The 19,733-nt window shown below is 38.7% G+C and overlaps 1 protein-coding gene and 1 long non-coding RNA gene across 2 annotated transcripts; one reads left to right on the forward strand and one right to left on the reverse strand.

Moving 5' to 3' along the window:
* The first annotated feature begins 1,741 nt into the window (after nucleotides 1–1,741).
* LOC124868380 lies at nucleotides 1,742–4,387 on the forward strand. Its single transcript, XR_007038313.1, has 3 exons — nucleotides 1,742–1,874; nucleotides 3,548–3,634; nucleotides 4,250–4,387. It is a non-coding gene; the product is annotated as an uncharacterized LOC124868380 (long non-coding RNA).
* On the reverse strand, nucleotides 2,962–11,446 carry LOC124868375 (meteorin-like protein). Its single transcript, XM_047365593.1, has 5 exons — nucleotides 11,033–11,446; nucleotides 8,532–8,715; nucleotides 8,222–8,447; nucleotides 6,126–6,185; nucleotides 2,962–4,620 (listed from the first exon to the last, which is right to left on the reverse strand). The coding sequence occupies exons 1-5, from the start codon at nucleotides 11,125–11,127 to the stop codon at nucleotides 4,304–4,306; spliced, it is 882 nt and encodes a 293-aa protein (XP_047221549.1). The 5' UTR covers nucleotides 11,128–11,446; the 3' UTR covers nucleotides 2,962–4,303.
* Nucleotides 11,447–19,733: the final 8,287 nt, after the last annotated feature.

Here is a 19,733-nt window from a genome sequence, read left to right on the forward strand (position 1 = left end):
TCTTTTTCTTAACATGAAATGGTAATGATGATTTTACAATAATCAAACCTACCGAAAAGAAAAAGCATGCACTGGTATTTCTCTGATCTGTTTTTTTGGGAAACCCTTTATTCTAGCAATGTTTTTTGATGGTAGTAAGTAGAATTAATAATACAATTTATGTGGAAGTTTAAATTTAGGTCTAAGCCCATAACCATGCCAAGGTTTCTGACATGCCCTACAGTTGTTCGCCTCATTCAGCCTGTGTAGTTGTATCCTGATCCTGAGTACACATATGGTAAGAGATGTTGAGGCACTGCATGATCTGATATAGGCTGGGAACATATGGATGCTGAACAAAGTGGCTCCCTGAGGAACCTCACCTCTGATGTTTGTTTACATAGATCTTTAATTGCCAAATGAGAAAGAAATACCAGCCTGAGAAGCAAGATCTGAACCAATCCAGACAAAACAGCACCAGATAATCACCCATTTTTCCAGTCTATCAATCAGTATGTACAACATTAATTTCTTAGAGTCAGACTAAATAAATTATATATTATTATTATTATTATATACTATGGAAAAGTTCATTTATTTCAGTAAGTATATACACGAAGTGAAACACATTAAATAGGGTGAATTACACACAGACTGCTGTTTTCAAGTCCTTATTTATATAAATTGATGTTCCGCTTACAACTAATAAAACATGATATTTAGGACTAGAATTTTACATCAGACCAATAAAATCAAAATTTTATAGAGATGTGGGATTGATAAACAAGCCTCATCAGAATGCATATTCGACTTTATTGAATATGAATGTATATCATACTATGTCTCATTATACGAGGAAGCACCATGCTGGGGACTAAAAATATTTTGAGCCTTTAAAGACAATGTTATCTTAAAACGTTTTATATTCAACTAAAGAAAATAAAATAACATTACAGATTGCTATTAAGTCCACAGTCAGTCAGTCAGTCATTTTCTATACTGCTTCGTCCCTAGTGGGTCGCGGGGGAGCTGGTGGCTATCTCCAGCAGTCTATGGGCGAGAGGCGGGGTACACCCTGGACAGGGTCCACAAACATTAAATTAAAAAATCGATTATTTAAAGTATGCAATTGTTGTAGAAACCACATTGGTTAATCTTTTGATTTAGGATCTTTATACATATTTTAATGATTGATAGGTCTGAGTTAAGTTCATTAAACTAACAAACATATTTTAAATATGATTATGAGGAAGGACTGGGTGGACCATTATTGATGGACAGCCAATATAAATATGAATGGATACTTTACTAATTTAAAGAAAGAGGAAATAAGATACCACTAAATATAGGAATTTAACTTCTCATTCAAGGACAGAATAAGTCAGTGAAACTTGCATTTTGGTTAAACCTTGTTGCAAAGTCTGTACATCTACATCTCTAAGAGTCTTTTGTAATCTTTTATCTGCGTGTGTTTAAAGTCTAAACAGAGGAGCATGGGGACTTTATGAAGTACATTTGTCTCTGTATATCATATCCTCTTTCACCCCGTTTTGGAACCCGCTCACAACCTAAAATATTATTCCACCATGTTAAACAAAAGACCTCACCCTGACCAGTGCATTTCAAAATGTCAGCGCTTTTACTCAGTGTGTGTGGGTGGAAACATGCGGGTGTATTTTCCCTGAGCTCAGCCGTTCCCATTATGTCCAGCTGACTGCTCAGCTGTGCCTCTTGCATACTGCAGCACAAACGCTTTTCATATCTCACACACTCTGGTTGACATTAAGACCGCCATGCAGAGGGATAAGTGTGTCCCGAATTAGCAAGGATGGCAGGCCGAGCTGGGCTGTTTCCAGGGTGGGCTGTTATGGACTTGGTTTGGACCTCAGCAGCACGTAAGACGCGTGTTGGTTTTTTTTCGAACTACAGCTCATCAAAAACACACATACACGCATACACATTCCTCAGCGAAGACAGGAAGAGATATATAGATGGCCCTCTTGGTTTTATTGCATCTATCTTAAACCTTTTTATTATGTCTAGATGTCTCCTCTCTGTTCCCTGCTCTGCTCCACAACTCCTCAAACCTATTCATATTAAATCAGTATGCTATATAATCAAAACTAATCATTTAATTTTACATAATTGTGTTAAAAACACACTTTTTTAACAGATAGCCCATAAATAGTGGGAATGAAGTGACAACAAATGTCAAATTGTGGAAAAATCTAGTTCAGCTGCTTTTCTGTAGCCTTGTTTTTACTCGTTTCATCTTTTATGTTGTTGATGATCACCAATGTTTCATATTTAATGTTAGTTTTATTATTTTGTAGTTTGACTTCTTGATGATGACATATAAAAAAAAAATGTTTTATATTTATATTATATATTTATATTTTTTTGTCTTGTATTATAATTCTGAAAAGCAGTTTTGGTCTGTTTCATATAATGTTTTTGTTTGAGAGAAAATATAAAAATCAGAAGACAAAAATGCATGTACGAGGAGTCGCCCATCTGGAGAGCTGGTGCCTACCTCCAGCGGCCATTGGGTGAGAGGCGATGTACACTGTGGACTGATCACCAGTCCATCACGCGGCGACACAGAGACACACAGGACAAACAACCACACGCTCATATCTAAGGGCAGTTGAATTAACTCAAGTGAGCAATCATACAATTAAAGCAATCATACCACCGTCTGGGCTTTCCCAAACTGTTTAAAGCCAAAGTAATAATAGTATGGGTAAACGTATTAAAAAAGAAAGTAATAAAACATTCTAGCATTTAGCTGAGATAATATAGGTAATCCTAACTGATATACAATAGGAAAGGTTTTTGATAAAAAACTGTTGTAATGTAACTTGAGGTGATTGCATGTTTACTGTCAGGACCAAGGAACCAGTTTTTGATATGGGCATTATAGCTCAATACCAGGTCAACACCCCATAGAGGGCAGCATGAGAACTGAAGAAAAAAGTCGAGTCAGTTGCCAATTTTCTGTGTATTATTTCACATATTAAAACATTTATTAAAGAATGCAAACTTAGGTCAAACAGGTAACTGTTTTGTTTTTAAGTCGTTGTTATAGGCTTTAGACTCACAAGACTTACAACTAAAGATTGGAAAATCATGATTAAGGCAGGAATTGCCAGCCAGTATTACATCAATCAGCAGTCAAGCAATAACAAGCACCAGAACATGTGTCTGTGTGGGAGAGAAAGCGAGAGCAGGAAAGTGACATTCCTTCCATTCCTGCACTTCCTGAGGAAGGAGAGAAAGCATTACATACGCCGCTGTTGACAGCAGAGGTAGGAAAAGATGTACAAACACCCGTCTAAAGTAATTCATACATCCGCCTGCTCTTTCACTTTAACATATCAAATATCAAAGTAACCACCCATCTTATTTATGTGGCTAAAAGAAGCTCTTTTGTCCTTCTGGTTACTTTTAAGATGTGCTGGTATTGAGCATCTTTCATGAAACTACAGAGAAAAATAATTGTACTTTAGCTATTGAATGGGCTAAGTTTTTTTGCTAAAATAATATCTTTGTTTCTTTTTTCACACAGAAATAATGAACACAGTTGGCTCTGCAGTGTAGCTCCATAATGACAAAATCACTGACGCACTCCATCTCTCCTGCTTGCCAGTGGTTGGTGAGAACTTATATCATGTTTTTCTACTGGACAGCTTTCGGGATAATGTTCTTTTGCTTGCATTCATTAAGGTCGTCAAAGACGACAGTAACGTTTTGTTCTCTGTTGGTTCCAATATGGAGCCTACTTTAATTTATTGCATTTCATTGTACACCCTTTCCATTTTGTTCATTATACTGCAATAACAAAGCCACATACTGATACACCTTATACCGTTTGTTAATAAAAAGACTCACATTTTATTTTTTTGGAAATATGTAAAAGCCATTTGAACTCAATCACACACAAATTCAGTACATATAGACTCACAGAGCTGCATACCATTGACTTCACTCAGAAGATGAATATTTACAGAAAGCTTTTTACAAAGCAAACTTTCATTTCTAGAATGAGCAGTATCACCATCATCACAACAAATATTAAGACACAACGTGCAGTTTGCAGAAATCATTCCTTTGCTGCCACTTCTGTACAGAAATACACTTGTAATTTACAAGAATAGTCAAATGTAGGCAGGCAGCATAATCAGTCTTTTCAACAACAAAACCCAGACATCGGTGTTTTAGACAAACTGATCCATCTTCTTATTATTTTTACCCTTTTCTCTTTTAACAGATCAACTCGTGGATTTTTTGGTAAATCTTCTTCCACCAGTCATGAAGAAATCTCTCAGTTCGTGTCTATGTGGCAGGGGTTTGTTCCTGCATTTACTGCTTCAACGTACATCCTCAAGAAGTCCTTATAGCGAGGCGCACAGGAAAGCCATGCCTCACCAAAGTGGACAGAGCCGATCAGAAGGTACTCGTGCTCTCCTGGATGAACAATGCATGGAGCGGGAACGTTAACCCGTCCACTCCAAGCCCGTCCTCTGGCTCCGCCCCACACAAACAAGCCGCTCTTCTGGTGGAACAGCCGATGCAGAGTGACCACAACCACGAGGTGCTGGTTTGTGCCTGGCATGACCTCTCGAAAGATACCACTGCCAGCTTAAAAGATCGGATAGGAGAATACAAGACAGAGGAAATAAAATTAAAACAGTTTGACCTAAATATGGATTACCTTAAAAGTAGTGATCTTATTTAACTAATTATCCTATGTAATTGTTAAAGTTAGAGTCTGAGTACTTTAAATTCTATCAACAGAGGTGTATGAGAGGCTCTGTACGGATTAACCGCTGTGCTAAAACTGCACTACCTGTGGATCTGTTAGCAAACCAAAACAGAGACGTCGAGGGCTTGCACCGAAAGCACAGATATGTGAAACATGCAGCTGACTCCAACATAAACATTTTTGAAGATATTTAAAGGCTTCAGAAATCATATGTGTCTAGTTGGGTTATTTTTTTATTTCTACTCTGCTTGGAGTCAACAAGAAGGAGCACAGCTAATTTTTATTTATTCCTGAAGGGCAACCAATTTTCCACCAATAATTATTGGATTTCTAGTGTTTTTTAAGTTTAAGATTTGCAGTTTTCTGGCATAACCTGATAGATTTCATCCTAAAAGGATGCCAGGATTCCAGGGCCTTTTGGAAGATTAAAAAGCCCTCAGCATTACAGATCCTCCACCAAACTTTAGAGTAAGAATGAAGAGTTTTCCCACATATTCATCCTTTGTTTTATGCCAAAATCCAACTCCAGTTTTTGTTTCTGAAAATCTCAATCTTACTCTAATGTGGCCAATGTGCACAGTTCCGATTTAAGGTCCCAGAAACGTTTAGCCAACTCCACATGTTTTTGTTGGTAGGACTGAAGTAGCTTTTTCTGGCAGCAGTCCGGTGATCCAGAGATGCCAACATTTGCAGTAGTTAAGCTGTTCAGATTGTTTTTACCTCTCTTACAATTCTGCTCACTGGGTGTAGTGGAAAGATAAACCTCTCGTCCTCATCCAGCCTAGTGGATGGTGGCTAAGAGAAACATACCTTTGTGCCTTGACATACTTAAATACCTACATTTTTTGATGGGTTAGGGGTGGCAAAGGTTCTTGCATAAAACCATTATTTCATTATTTATTAATTATTTATTTTATTAGATCTTTTTCCCATGAAAAAAAATATTCAAATGAAAGATTGTTTTCTTTTAAACATCTTGACCAGGGGTGTCATTAAGAATGAAGGGTATCATGTCAAATGAGGACTTAACACAACCCAATTTTTAAATTTAGTTACTCCTTTTCTGTATTTAACATGAGCTTTGTGTCACTGGAGAACGGTGGCCCTGTTAGACAACATCCGCGTAAGCCCAACAGTTCTTGATGAGGAAAGTTGGGCCCTTGATCCTTTTTTTTGCAAAAGCTCAAGGGGCAGTTTATCTCGTGGTCACCAGCTGTGTGGCTACGATCCATTTTGCTCCTTTGGTTTTTGCAGGACTGATTATAGTTATAGAATCTGTAAAATCATGTTAACAGCTGTCCCCAGGGTCTACATCTGCAAACAGCAGATCATTCTGCATTATTTAATTTTTTAATGTGTGCGTATGTGTGTACGCATTTACCAAAATCACTTGTGCAGACAGCCATGAGGACCTCTTGATCTGAGCAGGGTTTGCAGGTGACTAAAACAGAAAATGGGAAAGAAACCAGAAAGAATATTAAATAATTGTACCATAAAAACATACATTGCTTCTCTTTTTTCCTTGCTTATTTAATCAAAATATGTTATCAAAAACCTGGACTCCCAACTAAACAACACTAGATGATTTTTCCTTTTAAACAAATATATATAAAAAAACTAAGTTACACCAATATGAGGGGGTTAGATTTTCTGAAAAATACTTTTGAATATATATTGAAATATCCACTAGGTGGCGACAATAAATAACAAAATACAAACAAAAAAAACGTCGTCATAGTTAGAGGTTTTTTCCTAAAGTATTGTGGATCATTTTAGCTTCTTACATCTATTCCCTGAAAACCATGAACCTTTTCAGCAAGCATAAAACAAAGCGATCAACGATCAGCATGGTGGTCAATAAAAAAATTCAAAATGAATCTTGACAATATCAGCATGTAAATCCAAATACGTTGCTTTATTTAAATGCCAGTGTTGGCTCATGCTATAATCAGAGACCAATAAAGGATAGACAGTTTTTAACAGTACTTAGACTTCTAAGTCAGGGATCCACAACATACCATATATCATAAAATTGAGAAAAAGCACACTGAATCAAAGGATTAACCTTCGACCCTGGCAGCTATAAAAACAGCAATAAAACGGCAGACGCACGCCCTGGCAGGAAACTTCACTGTGGGAGGCGTTCTTCTCCATCATTATAAAAGTAGCCCTACATCCCTTCCCACCTCACTGCACATGTGCGGGAGGGCTGCCCAGAAATCCTGTTGTAAGGAGAAGGGAAGACGCGGGGGATGGGTGGTTCTGGTTTTGACTGACAGCTGAGGGAGAATTAGCTGACCCTTGTGCTTGACCCTGACAGGACTTTTCTGATTGGTCTTTTTGTTTTCATACGTGTGTCTCACTTGAGAGAGTGAGGACATGGGGGAGGCAGGCGTCATAAAGGTTGGGACGAAGAAACCAAGATTAAACAGTGACAAGTCGTCGTGCTTACAAAACTGTTTTTCAGACCACCACGCTTGTCTGTCAGTGTCTGCCCTCAGATCACCAGAGCCTATTGTGTTCAGCCACAGAAAGATTGTAGATAATTAACAAAACAGTTAATGGTATAACGATCAAGGTCTACACCACAAAAACCTTGGATCTTGAAAGGAAGTTAATGTATCTCAGTGAAATAAAACTGGTTAAATACTGTATGCGACTGACACCAAACAGAAGAAATTTTTGAAACAATTAATCGGATTTATTGTGATTAATTGATTATTAAAATAATCATCAATTAATTTAGTAATCAAATAATCGTTTAATGGAGTATAAAACTGTATTAACTAGAGTAAAATATGCCAAATTCTGTAAAAAACCTTTTTGCTATCGAATTATTAATTGCTTAACCGGAAAAATAGTCAATCAGCAAAATAATTGTTAGTTATGAAGCAATTGATTATCTTTGCCATGAATGATTGCATATTTACTGCCCCTCCTGTTTGTTTTTCTGTTTTAAAATATATGTCGCTCCTCTGCAGTTGTTGAGGTGGAGTTTTGTTTTTTTTGCACTTTGTGGTAAAAAAAGAGAATCTTTTATAAAAATATTTCAAGTAAAAATAAGCAATAATAAAAAGATTTTTTTTTATGTGTTTATTAAAGATTTGCAGATTAGTGTTGATTTATTCTCAGTACAGCAAATAAAGGTATGCACATTATGTTTAATGCATTTAAATGCACAAACATCACACTTTAATGTAAGCACCTAATATCAAAACATTAACATAGCTCTAATTACATCACACACCTTGCTTAATAATTCAACAATCAAGCTTTTTTTAACTCAATGTTCTGATGCACCTAGATAGGAAAAAACATGTGTAATCACACCTAAATATGAAGATGATAGCAGGAGATTTTTGGCATGAAAAACTAAAACTTAGAATTTTAATGAAGCTTGTAAACTTAAAAATAGAATGAAGACACACACAAATGTGTTTCATACATCTAGAATAACAGAAATAAACTTCTTGTTACCTGAACCCTGCCGCAGGTATGGGTACATGTGGGCTCCTGGTCCCTGACTGGGCACCAGTTCATACTGGAAAGCCGTTATCTTCCGGCTGATGTCTGTCTGCGGGATGGCCTCCACAAACAGAGCCCCCTCCTTCATGTTGAAACAGCGCACTTCTCCCTGAGCCTGGTCCTTGTCTGAAAGCAGCAGCCTCAGGTCTCCTCTGTGCTCCAGGTACACATGAGAACCCTGAACAGGAAGAGCAGGAAATCTTATCCAAACGGTGTACAATGACTTGGCAAATGACAACTGCATTTCTAAATGTTGGCCCACCTGGGAGAAGGTTTGAGGCTTGATGCACGCATGTACGTCAGCCATGCGTCCCGATGAAGGCTCAGTGTTTGGTCGCAGGTTGATGATGATGGCCCCAGTGGGGTAGAGCCACTCCAGAGACCCCTGAGAGCAGCGAAGATAGACCTGCTCCACATCTCTGCGATGAGTTTCATGGCTCAAACCACTACAGATAAGCAGAAGATTACTTTTCTCAAGCATTATTGTAAAGAGATTGAATAAAAATTATGACCAGTATTAAGACGACAGGCATTCTTGACATGAATGCTCTCTCCATGTGATCACAGACACATCCTACAACATGAGAAAATAAATGTACGGTCATATTCAGTAAACCAGAATGGGTTCCAATGAGGATTGTTTGTCAGATTAAGAGTACTTTTTGAAAATAATCTTTAAGCAGGTATAAAACACAAAGTTCATATTTCTGTATGTAAAATTTTGTTTTATTGGTCTGATGTAATATTCTAATCTTAAATGTCATATTTTCATTAGCTGTAAGCAGAAAATCTTAATAATTAACAGAAATAAAGACTTGAAAACATCAATTTGTGTGCAGTTAATCTATATAATGTTTCAGCGAGATAAGCTACTGAAATAAATTACCTTTTCAACAATATTCTAATTTATTGGATGGGTCTTCATACCTGCTTCATTCATAGCTTGTTTACAAATACAAATCTGAAAAGTGTGGCTTGCATGTATATTCAGTCCTGATTTAAATGTTTGCAGAATGTCTCTAAAAGCATCTAGAGACTAAAATATTGCTCAAACTCAGTCAGATTCTACATAGTGTCTGTGAACATCAATTATTAAATCCTGACAAGAATTCTCAATTAGATTCAGGTCCAGAACTTGCTTGGATGCGAACCATTCAGTTGTAGTTATGACTGTATATTGCCCTGTATTTAGCACCATTCTTCTCCTAATTAACTCTAAGAAGCTTCCCTGTCCGTGCCAAGAAAGGTATCCCCACAGCATGATGCTGCCACCAACCTTTCACCAGATGGATGGCGTGTTTAGCGTGTTAGTTTTTTGCCACACTTCAGTTTTAGTCTCATGTAACCAAACCACCTCCTTCCACATGTCTGCTGTCATCTCTATATGGCTTGTGACAAACTGCAAAGGGGAATTGTTAAGGGTAACCCATCAAGCCTGCCTTTCTTTCACGGAGCCAGATTTGTAGAGTGTGAGAATAATTGTTGTCAAGTGAAGAGGTTCTCCCATCTGAGCTGCGGAGCTCTGCAGTTCCTCTAGTGTAATCAAGGGCAATTTGGCAGCTTCACTGACTAATGCTCTCCTTGCCTGGCATCTTTGGGTAGATGGTCATGTTCTGGTAGGTTTGCAGTTGTACTATGCTCTAGTTAAAGATGACACATTTGAACAGAGCTCAGTGAGATGCTCAAAGCTTGAGATGTTTTTTATAACCTAACTCTGCTTTAAACTCCTCCACAACTTTACAAAGCAGTTGTATTTATGCCAAGATTTAATTGCACCCATTGGACTCTATAAAATATATAGTCAGGTGACTTTGAATGCAAGTTGTTGCACTGGATTTAATTTAAAGGTTAAAAATAAAATAAAAGCAGTGTGCATATGTGCATGCACTCAGATTTTTATTTGTAAAAATATTTTTGAAAGCCACATATATGAAACACATTCACTACACAGTTGGGCTCTAAGATGCTGAACAACCACATAAAATCCCAACAGCATTGAAGTTTGTAGCTGAAATATGACAAAACGTGGAAACAGAGGTTTGGACTTTTGCGCAGGAGAGCAAATGAAACTGAACTCCAACAGCTGTTGGCAAACAAATCGTTTCATTTGTCTCCGATGTGCATGAGCAGCACCAGCCCCAGGATCTGATAAAAATCGTTAGAAGAAGCAGTTCATCTTTACAACACAGTGTTGACTGACATCTTTTATGACTGAGGGATTTCAAGGAGTGATCAAAGGCGCCCTGCGGATGTGTTTATTTAAGATAGAAACAGACATTCCTGTAAAAGAGAACCTTAAGGAGAACATTCTCTGCATAAAATTGGTCAAACAATTAATAACAGTCGGTTCCAGGAATTATTCTTTGTCTGCCTCTTCTGGTAGTTGTTTTCTTAAGAAGAGTAACTCAGAAAAGAAACGTATGTTAAACCACAAGCAATGACGTACTGGGAGATCTTTAACTGTTTTCGCCTGGCCTTCTTGAAGATAAGTAATTTAAAGATTATGGTTATTTGAAGCAGGAAAAAAAAAAACTGTGTGTAAGACAAACAGAAAAAAATGCTTATCTGTTCTATATATGGATAAACTTTAGATGTTATGCGTTTCCTGCATTTATCATCAACAAACTGAAGTCCAAAGACAAAAGTTTGAATTTCTTTAAGACAGAAACGCATGCATGTACCTTTTCTAAATAAATTGCTTGTAACTGTTCATTATTGAGCCAGTTGCTAAGTTATAAATCGGAAGTTTTCCCTCATCCTCACCTTCCTCTCCAGCTGCACAGGTCGCTCGAGTACTGAGCGACAACCCGACACACCAGTGCAAACATGACCCAGTGCGCAGCCCATGGCCGGAGCATGGTGGCCTGTCCGCCCCAGCGGTCACCGGATGCCCCAACTTCCACCAGTTCAACCAGGCGCTTTCCCCTCCCCTGTCCTCCCTAACCGAAGCTTATCCACTTAAAATATCCACAAATCGCATCAGCAGGACGGTCAGACGGCTACATGACGCAGCGGTCCAAATTGAAACTCGGAGCGTTTGAGATAGAAGAGGCTCGGACCTCGGGGTTGTTGAAATGGGGCAGTACGCACGCGCACCCGGACAACGGAGGCTCGATGAAAACTTTCTCCGCGAGCTCCTCAGTAGGAGCGCGTGCCAGCAGCCGACTCCGCTTCAGTGACACGCGAGCGCTCGCTCCAAACCCCTCCCTCCCTCAGATTGGTCCAAACCCCTCCCTCCCTCAGATTGGTCCAAACCCCTCCCTCCCTCAGATTGGTCCAAACCCCTCCCTCCCTCAGATTGACCGGAAAGATAGGCGCGGACACAGCTTTCAGTTAAACATCCCTCTAAACGCTTAACAACTTTCTAACACTTTATTTAATTTTTTTTTCATCACCATGCGAGGTTCTCATTAAAACCGACAGTAAAAACAATCTTTCATTGTTTTGGAGTTGGTTGGCTTTATAAACACATTATTGCTATAACAGTTAGATCAGCAGGCAGGACAACAACACCATCCAAACTTATTCACTCAAATCTCTAAAACTCATGGTTTATTGGTTTATTTAGGGCCCACGGTTCTCGAAGCGTGGTACTTCAGCTGCCTTTTAGTGATTTTCAGAGAAAATGTTTATATCAATAACAGGTATATGTCAAGACGTTAGTTTGTCATTGCAAAAATAAATTAGATAAGCAGTTCAGCTCAAAAATGTAAACTGATGTATAGGTTCCTTACACACAGAGCAATATATTTCAGGCATTTAACCATGCACAGACCCATTCAAACCTAAGGGCAATGTAGAGAGACCAATTGACCTAACAGTCATGTTCATGTCTTTCGACTGTGGGAGGAAGCATGCAGAAAGATCCCTGGCCAGGAGTTGGACCCGGTACCTTCTTGCTGCATTGCAATAGTGCTGCCCTGACATTTTCATTTTAAACCAATATCTGCTTTAAAATTAATCACTCTGCTTGATTGGCCTGCAAACGTGCCTGACCAAAACTCAAGGCAAAATCTTTTAAGCCTGCTACCTGTATGACCCCTTCTCTTTTCCAATGGTTATAATCAGTCTGACAGAGAGAGGTACCCCCAATCCTTGTGGTTTTTAGTATAACAATGGCCATCAGTGGGCTCTAAATGGACAAACTTTATCAGTTTATTATTTTATTTTACTTCACTGTAAATAATCATATGTGCTCTCTTTCAGACTCTAACCTTGAAAACTGGCTCAGAGTTTATCTGTTCTTTCTTTCTAGGTGAAACAACTAAAGGAGCTACATCCATTAACATTAACTTTTCCTTCCCATAGAAAGTACTTCTGGATCAGTGCTTCTTTGTTCTTTGTGTCTCTGCTCTGTTCTCTCAAACCCCCAGTCGGTCGTGGCAGATGGCCGCTCACATTGAGCCTGTTTCTGGTTCTGCTGGAGGTTTCTTCCTGTTAAAAGGGAGTTTTTCCTCTCCACTGTCGCTACATGCATGCTCAGTATGAGGGATTGCTGCAAAGTCAACGCCAGTGACTGTCCACTGTCTCTACATGCTCATCCAGGAGGAATAAATGCTGCAAGTCACTGACTGGATGCAATCTGCTGGGTTTCTTTAGATAGAAAAACTTTTTATCCAATTTGAATAAATAACTGAATCTGACTGCACTGTTCAATGGTTAGGATTAATAGGAATGTATGTACCTGACTTTTATGAAGTGCCTTGAGACAACATGTGCTGTGAAGTGGCACTATATAAATAAACTGAACTGAATTGAATTGAATTACATTTAACAGAATTAAACACATACATGAGTTACACTTTTTGAGTTGAATTACAGAAATATACTTTTTCATGATTTTCTAATTCACAGAGATTCACCTTTATTTGCAGCGTAAAGACAGACAAGGTAACTGTGATGTAGAGCTGATAATCACTAACAGAACAAAGAGTTGTTCAGGCACAATTATCTCAGAAATCCCTGTTAAAACTGAAGCAGTGAAAGCTGGTGGTTGTGTGCGTTGCAGGTGCCTCTGAATTCTGAATTTGGATCTGGGAATAAAATCAAAACTAACTTAAAGGAATAGTTCATTGAACTGAGGTTCAATAGATGTTTGCCAGTAAAAAGTGAAGAAGTCTTCAAATCGGTGGAAAGCTAACAGGCAGTCAGAGCAAACCCCTGTTTAAGCAGATTTTAGGGACTTAAACAACTCCAACTGAAATTGTTTGTATCTCCATGATATAACCTTATGTTACCATCTACACTATAGGAATGTGTGACATTAATGAGAAAGATTGCGATAAAGATATACGATAAATCCACATGTTCCTCCCTTATCTCTTTCTTGTCTGTGCTTCCTTATCTTTCTGGGACATTTAGCATTTTTGGCACTATCAGCTGTGTCAGGGGTTGTCATCTTCTCCATCCAACAGGCTGAATAATACACAGGCATACAAGTGTTAATGTTTTTCTGCTTTGGGTTCATAGCAAACATTATTTTCATCTGAACAGCAACGCTTTAATAAAAGGTTTCTTCTGGCCGATGTTTTTTTGGCAATAAAACAAGTTAGTTTTAGTTTCTTAATGACTTTACCACCAGTTTTTGAGATGCATTAAACAAATGTCACGAAATATAGAAAAGGCATGAAGAGCCTGAGTGCGTGGAACTTAAATATTTAGCTAGCATTTACTGCAAGCAGTGATATTATAGTAACAATAAATGTGCAATACATTGTGCAGATCTAGTTGTTGACTATGTCAGTCCACCTGGAGAAGCCCAGAAACAGAACATGTTTAATGGTAAGCCACAAGAGAGGGTGTGTTGCAAAACCCAAGTGTTTGCTCCCCACTTGACGACTGACGACTCGCTGTTGATGGGGTGTTTTAATATAAGACTAGACAAAAGTAACTGAGTCGTGGGTACCTTCTTGTATCAGAAAGAATCAAACTGACACTTGAGCTTGTTCTCATACCTTTATGTTTGCAAATTAACTGTGTTACAGCCACACCATTCCCTCGCTGATTGATCCTCTTTTTGCTTTTTCCTCAACAAAAACAAGAGCATTTTTCCTTGTGCAATCTATCAATTAATATGATAAAGTTTGTTAATAGCCAAAACATTTTCAGTCATTTGAACATTAATCAATGTTGTCTGGCTGAGAAAACTCTGACAACATTACAAATAATGGTCTCTTGTATAAGTTTATAAAGTAAATAGCAGATATTAGCGTTATTAAAAGATCATGTGAAAGCATTTTCACTGAAGGTTGTGAACCACTGATTTAGGTTTAACCCCTTGAGTGCACATAGCTTTGAATGGTGTCACTTTATCATTGGCAACTCCATGGCTCACATTGCTCCACAAGTCTTATTATAGCTCTGGTCCGTGATCTGCACAACCTACAGTCTTCCCGGAAAAGAAACAAAGGTCTTAATAGGACTAAAAACACACACGTACGCTCTAAGCCCCTGTTTGCATCCTGGGAGGTTTTCCCGTGAGAAAACACTCTGAGGGAAGAGCATGATACCCAGTCGTCACATTCTCCCCCAACTGCCAAAGCTGTGCAGCGCATTTTGAGAAATACTGAAGTCCTCCACTCCTCCTTTCTCTCCCCTCCATGAACACGTGCATTTCTACCAAAGTGTTGCAGGAAGAGGGATTGGGATGGTATAATCTGCTAGTATAAATAAAGGGACAAAAAACAAACAAACAAAGAAGTATCAAAGGGACAGCCTGTAAAAAACAAACATATTTTTGTTTCGCATGAAAGGATTAAAATCTATTTTACTGTCAGATTAGATTTACTCTATTCTGTTATATTTTTATGTATTATTTCACTCTTCCTTTTCTGAATTTAAACTCTGCTTTCAACTTTAACTTGTATGGTGAAATGTTTTATCCGCATCTGCCTCCACAGTAGAGCTCTTGCAAAATATATTTATAACACAGAGTGGATTACAATCTATAGTGGCCTTTGTTTAAAGAAGTGGAGCTGCATTCAACATTAAAAGGAAGCTAAACTAGATTTAAAAAAGGCCAGCCTCTTCCAGTTCTGAAACACATTTTCAGTAAAATCGCTCCAGACTCTGGCTCAATAAGGAGGCTGAACTGTAATCATTTTACCACCACTGAGGTCCGCTGCTGAGATGCTGTTTGACCTCAAATGCTCCTTCACCACCTGAAGTATTTACAGAGCAGCGCAGCCTCTGACCTTCTCCCCCTGTCCCTCCCTGCGGTCACCTGGCTCTTCTCAAGCGGCCTGACAGGAGGAACGCTCCGTCTGTCCTCACACTGCTTCCCCCAACCCCAGCACACACACATTCCTATATCTCTTATTTCAGCCCCAGAGACCTTTTATTTCCCCTTTCTTTATAAGAAATCTTAATTTATCCACAGTGGGCAGCTGAGAAACTCCGTGGGATCTTTAATAAGCTAAAGTGTCTTGCTCAAGGGCAGTGATGGTGGTTGTTGAAAGAGAAGAAAGAACATTTAGCAAGAAAGCACGCCACGTCATACTTCCCTGCATAAAGGGCAGCAGTTAGAGGTAGTGAAAGTGAGAGGAACCTTATTTAGTCCCAGAAAGATAAGGAAGCACAGATGAAAAAGAGATAAGGGAGGAACATGCGGATTTATTGTGATATCACCTGCCAGACAGATCAAAATCCCCCTCTCTGCATTTACTTTTAGATAAACAACTGTAGCGACAATATTGATAAACAGTATGAAGACCTAAATAAACAAATAATGAAGACAAGGTTGTCTTACTTGTAGTTTTCAACTTAAGTTGCTACTTTGTTTTTTCATTTGCAGTTAAAATGCATTCTACAATTAAAAAACAAATTTAATCTCAGCTGGAGAAAGTTTATGTTTGTGCATTTTCATAACAACTGTTATATTTCTTGCAAGGCAGAATGGAAACATTTACATGGATTCTTTTGCTAATAAATAACACAAGAAAGAGCAGAATTAATTGGAAAAACAATTGTAGTGGATCTCCACATGTCCTGAGTTTATTATACAATTACAAATATAAATAAATATATAAAAATACCCTCTTACTGGTGTGTGACCCCAGTCATAGCAACAAACTACAGTCTACCATGGGGTGCACTGTAAAAAAATTTACTTTTAAGAGACTAAGTGTCTGATGCAAATGTATCAACAGTTTAGCATTCACTGCAAAGACATGTTAAAACAGATTACTGCTGTTTTAACATGGTAGAAGTAAGCTGAAACATTAAACTCTGTATCATCAGACTGAAGATGCTAACAGAGCTATCTACATCTGGTAAGATACTGATGGATCACTACCACTTTTTTATTTTGGCAACAACTGTTGCCATTTTATTGGCAACAATGTCTGAATCTCATAACAGCCTTGATGTAACGCTTAAAGTAGCATTGATACCGTTCGTTTGAGAGAACCATGACAACATACACAACAATCTCAAGTCAAAGCAATGAAATCTAAACAGAAATCTAACATAGAGCTTCGTCCTGACTGGCCCATGGTCTGAGTAGGCTGTTTGTCTCATATGTCTCTCATTACCACCTGCCTACTTGATTCCAGAGAAATGTTTAACAAAACCCCCCTATTACATAAGTCTTAGTCATTAAGAGTAAATCAACCCAACACGGTAGAGGTCATATCATGCTGTGGGCTCCTCTGTTGCCCCTGACTCTGGAGTAGCTGAATATATCTCCCAAGATAACAAGGCATCTTTTATCATTAGACAACAGCTTTAAGGTGAAGGTGTTAGGTTTGTCAACAGCATAACAGCCCAAATGAGACATCCAACAACAGCACAGAAATGTCTGCTGCTTAATATGGACTAGTGATGATCCCACTGAGAAGCTGGCAAAGAGAAATGTTGAAATGGATTAATAACTTGACAGGCACAGACGTTTAGTGGCAGAGGATACCAGCAGAATGTTGCTACATGGGTGTAACAATAAGGGAGAGGTCCTGTTAATCCAGATCCTAACATTAGGTTTGGTTTTTAACAGGTACAAAAAAAAAAAAAACAGTTTTGACAAGACCTTAAGGCCAGCCTTCATTCTGTCTGCTGTCAAGCTAAAGCTCTCCTTGGCTGTCCTCATATCCAATGTCCAATGGCCAATGTTATCTATATTCTTTCTTTGTATATTCAGAATGTACAGCACCATTTTCATGTGGTTAAATGCGGTCCTAAAGTTAATAAGAGGAAGTGTGCCGTGGAAGCTTCCTGGTTGCAAGCTGGCCCACTCCTCTCACTGACACACGTACCTCGCATGTAAAGAGAAGCTGAAACAAAGGAATGTGGCACAGTTTCAGGTGAATAAAAAGGCCCTCAGTGTCAGATCTCTGTGACCTCTCCACTCCAACACTCCCAGCTCATATCTCTTTTTATCAGCAGAACTACACAGAGATCTTGCAGCTGCCTGTTTTTTTTATCCTACAAACACTTGCAGGTTTATTTGACCTGTGAGGGCACACAGGCTCCAGAGTCAGGGTTATTCATTGTGCCTGGTAATGTTAAGTTATCAGCTCTGATGTCTGCAGGGAGACAGAGTGTAAACACTTAGTAAAACCCTGTTTACTCTCTTTGAGCCTTTTTCATAGATTCTCCATTAGGGCTTGCTCTGATCATCTACCAAGTGATTTATCATGAGGGCAGAATGAGTAAAGCAGACGACACTTATTTAGACAAAAAAGGGCTTTAACCTAAACAGCTTACATGGATCAATGTCATCGATAAATACGAGGAATCCATTTTTACAACAACTTGTAACTTAACAATGTCTATTGTCAAAACATGATTACATGAAGAAAAAACTAAACACCAGATTTACTGATCAAAAAATGTAAAGTTTTTGTGCAACTGCTATAAAATGCCTTGTTAATAGATGATAAATTATCTGTAGACAGGAAGAAAAAAGCAGGGATGTAAAGTGTATTCTGAAATGGTTTGGATCATTTTCCCTCAGGACTTTCTGGGCGATCAACTCAAACTTGGTTGAGCTGAACTTTAATTATGCTACAGTTATTTGGAGCATTCAAACAATGTGAGACTATAGTACCTTAAACTCTTAACTTTTATACAGTTTTTTGTTTATTTTGTCAGATTACAACCACAAACATCAACAGAGTTTAATGGCATTTTATTTGATAGACCAGCACAAAGAAGTGCATAATTGTAAAGAGGAAGCAAAAAACCTGAAAATTTGGAGTGCATATGTATTCATTCTCCTAATTAGCACTTTGTTGAACAACATTTTGATGCAATTACGGCAAATCTTTTGGTGTATGTTTGTACCACTTTAGTACATCTAGAAACTGAAAGTTGCCTTTATAAAAAAGCTCATAGTCTGACAGGAAGATAAGTGTCTGTGAAAATCAGCTTTCAACTCTTGACACATATACTCAATTGGATTTATGTCTGGACTTTGACTGAACCATTCTAACACATGTAAGCAGCAGATCCAAACCATTCTATTGTAGCTCTGGGTCTATGTTTATACAAGTCCTTCTCAAAATATTAGCATATTGTGATAAAGTTAATTATTTTCCATAATATCATGATGAAAATTTAACATTCATATATTTTAGATTCATTGCACACTAACTGAAATATTTCAGGTCTTTTATTGTCTTAATACGGATGATTTTGGCATACATCTCATGAAAACCCAAAATTCCTATCTCACAAAATTAGCATATCATTAAAAGGGTCTCTAAACGAGCTATGAACCTCATCATCTGAATCAACGAGTTAACTCTAAACACCTGCAAAAGATTCCTGAGGCCTTTAAAACTCCCAGCCTGGTTCATCACTCAAAACCCCAATCATGGGTAAGACTGCCGACCTGACTGCTGTCCAGAAGGCCACTATTGACACCCTCAAGCAAGAGGGTAAGACACAGAGAGAAATTTCTGAATGAATAGGCTGTTCCCAGAGTGCTGTATCAAGGCACCTCAGTGGGAAGTCTGTGGGAAGGAAAAAGTGTGGCAGAAAACGCTGCACAACGAGAAGAGGTGACCGGACCCTGAGGAAGATTGTGGAGAAGGGCCGATTCCAGACCTTGGGGGACCTGCGGAAGCAGTGGACTGAGTCTGGAGTAGAAACATCCAGAGCCACCGTGCACAGGCGTGTGCAGGAAATGGGCTACAGGTGCTGCATTCTCCAGGTCAAGCCACTTTTGAACCAGAAACAGTGGCAGAAGCGCCTGACCTGGGCTACAGAGAAGCAGCACTGGACTGTTGCTCAGTGGTCCAAAGTACTTTTTTCGGATGAAAGCAAATTCTGCATGTCATTCGGAAATCAAGGTGCCAGAGTCTGGAGGAAGACTGGGGAGAAGGAAATGCCAAAATGCCAGAAGTCCAGTGTCAAGTACCCACAGTCAGTGATGGTCTGGGGTGCCGTGTCAGCTGCTGGTGTTGGTCCACTGTGTTTTATCAAGGGCAGGGTCAATGCAGCTAGCTATCAGGAGATTTTGGAGCAC

Source organism: Girardinichthys multiradiatus, chromosome 5 (assembly GCF_021462225.1).
Source record: "Girardinichthys multiradiatus isolate DD_20200921_A chromosome 5, DD_fGirMul_XY1, whole genome shotgun sequence".
NCBI classification, from domain to species: Eukaryota; Metazoa; Chordata; class Actinopteri; order Cyprinodontiformes; family Goodeidae; genus Girardinichthys; species Girardinichthys multiradiatus.

Bases quoted from the DNA above. Each gene is read 5' to 3' on its own strand.
- LOC124868375 (XM_047365593.1), bottom strand. From the start codon at position 11,127: ATGCTCCGGCCATGGGCTGCGCACTGGGTCATGTTTGCACTGGTGTGT. The intron at 8,448-8,531 runs GTGGGCCAACAT...CTTCCTGTTCAG, and splicing joins AGCCTCAAACCTTCTCCCAG to GGTTCTCATGTGTACCTGGA. The intron at 6,186-8,221 runs GTAACAAGAAGT...TTTCTGTTTTAG, and splicing joins ATACCTGCGGCAGGGTTCAG to TCACCTGCAAACCCTGCTCA.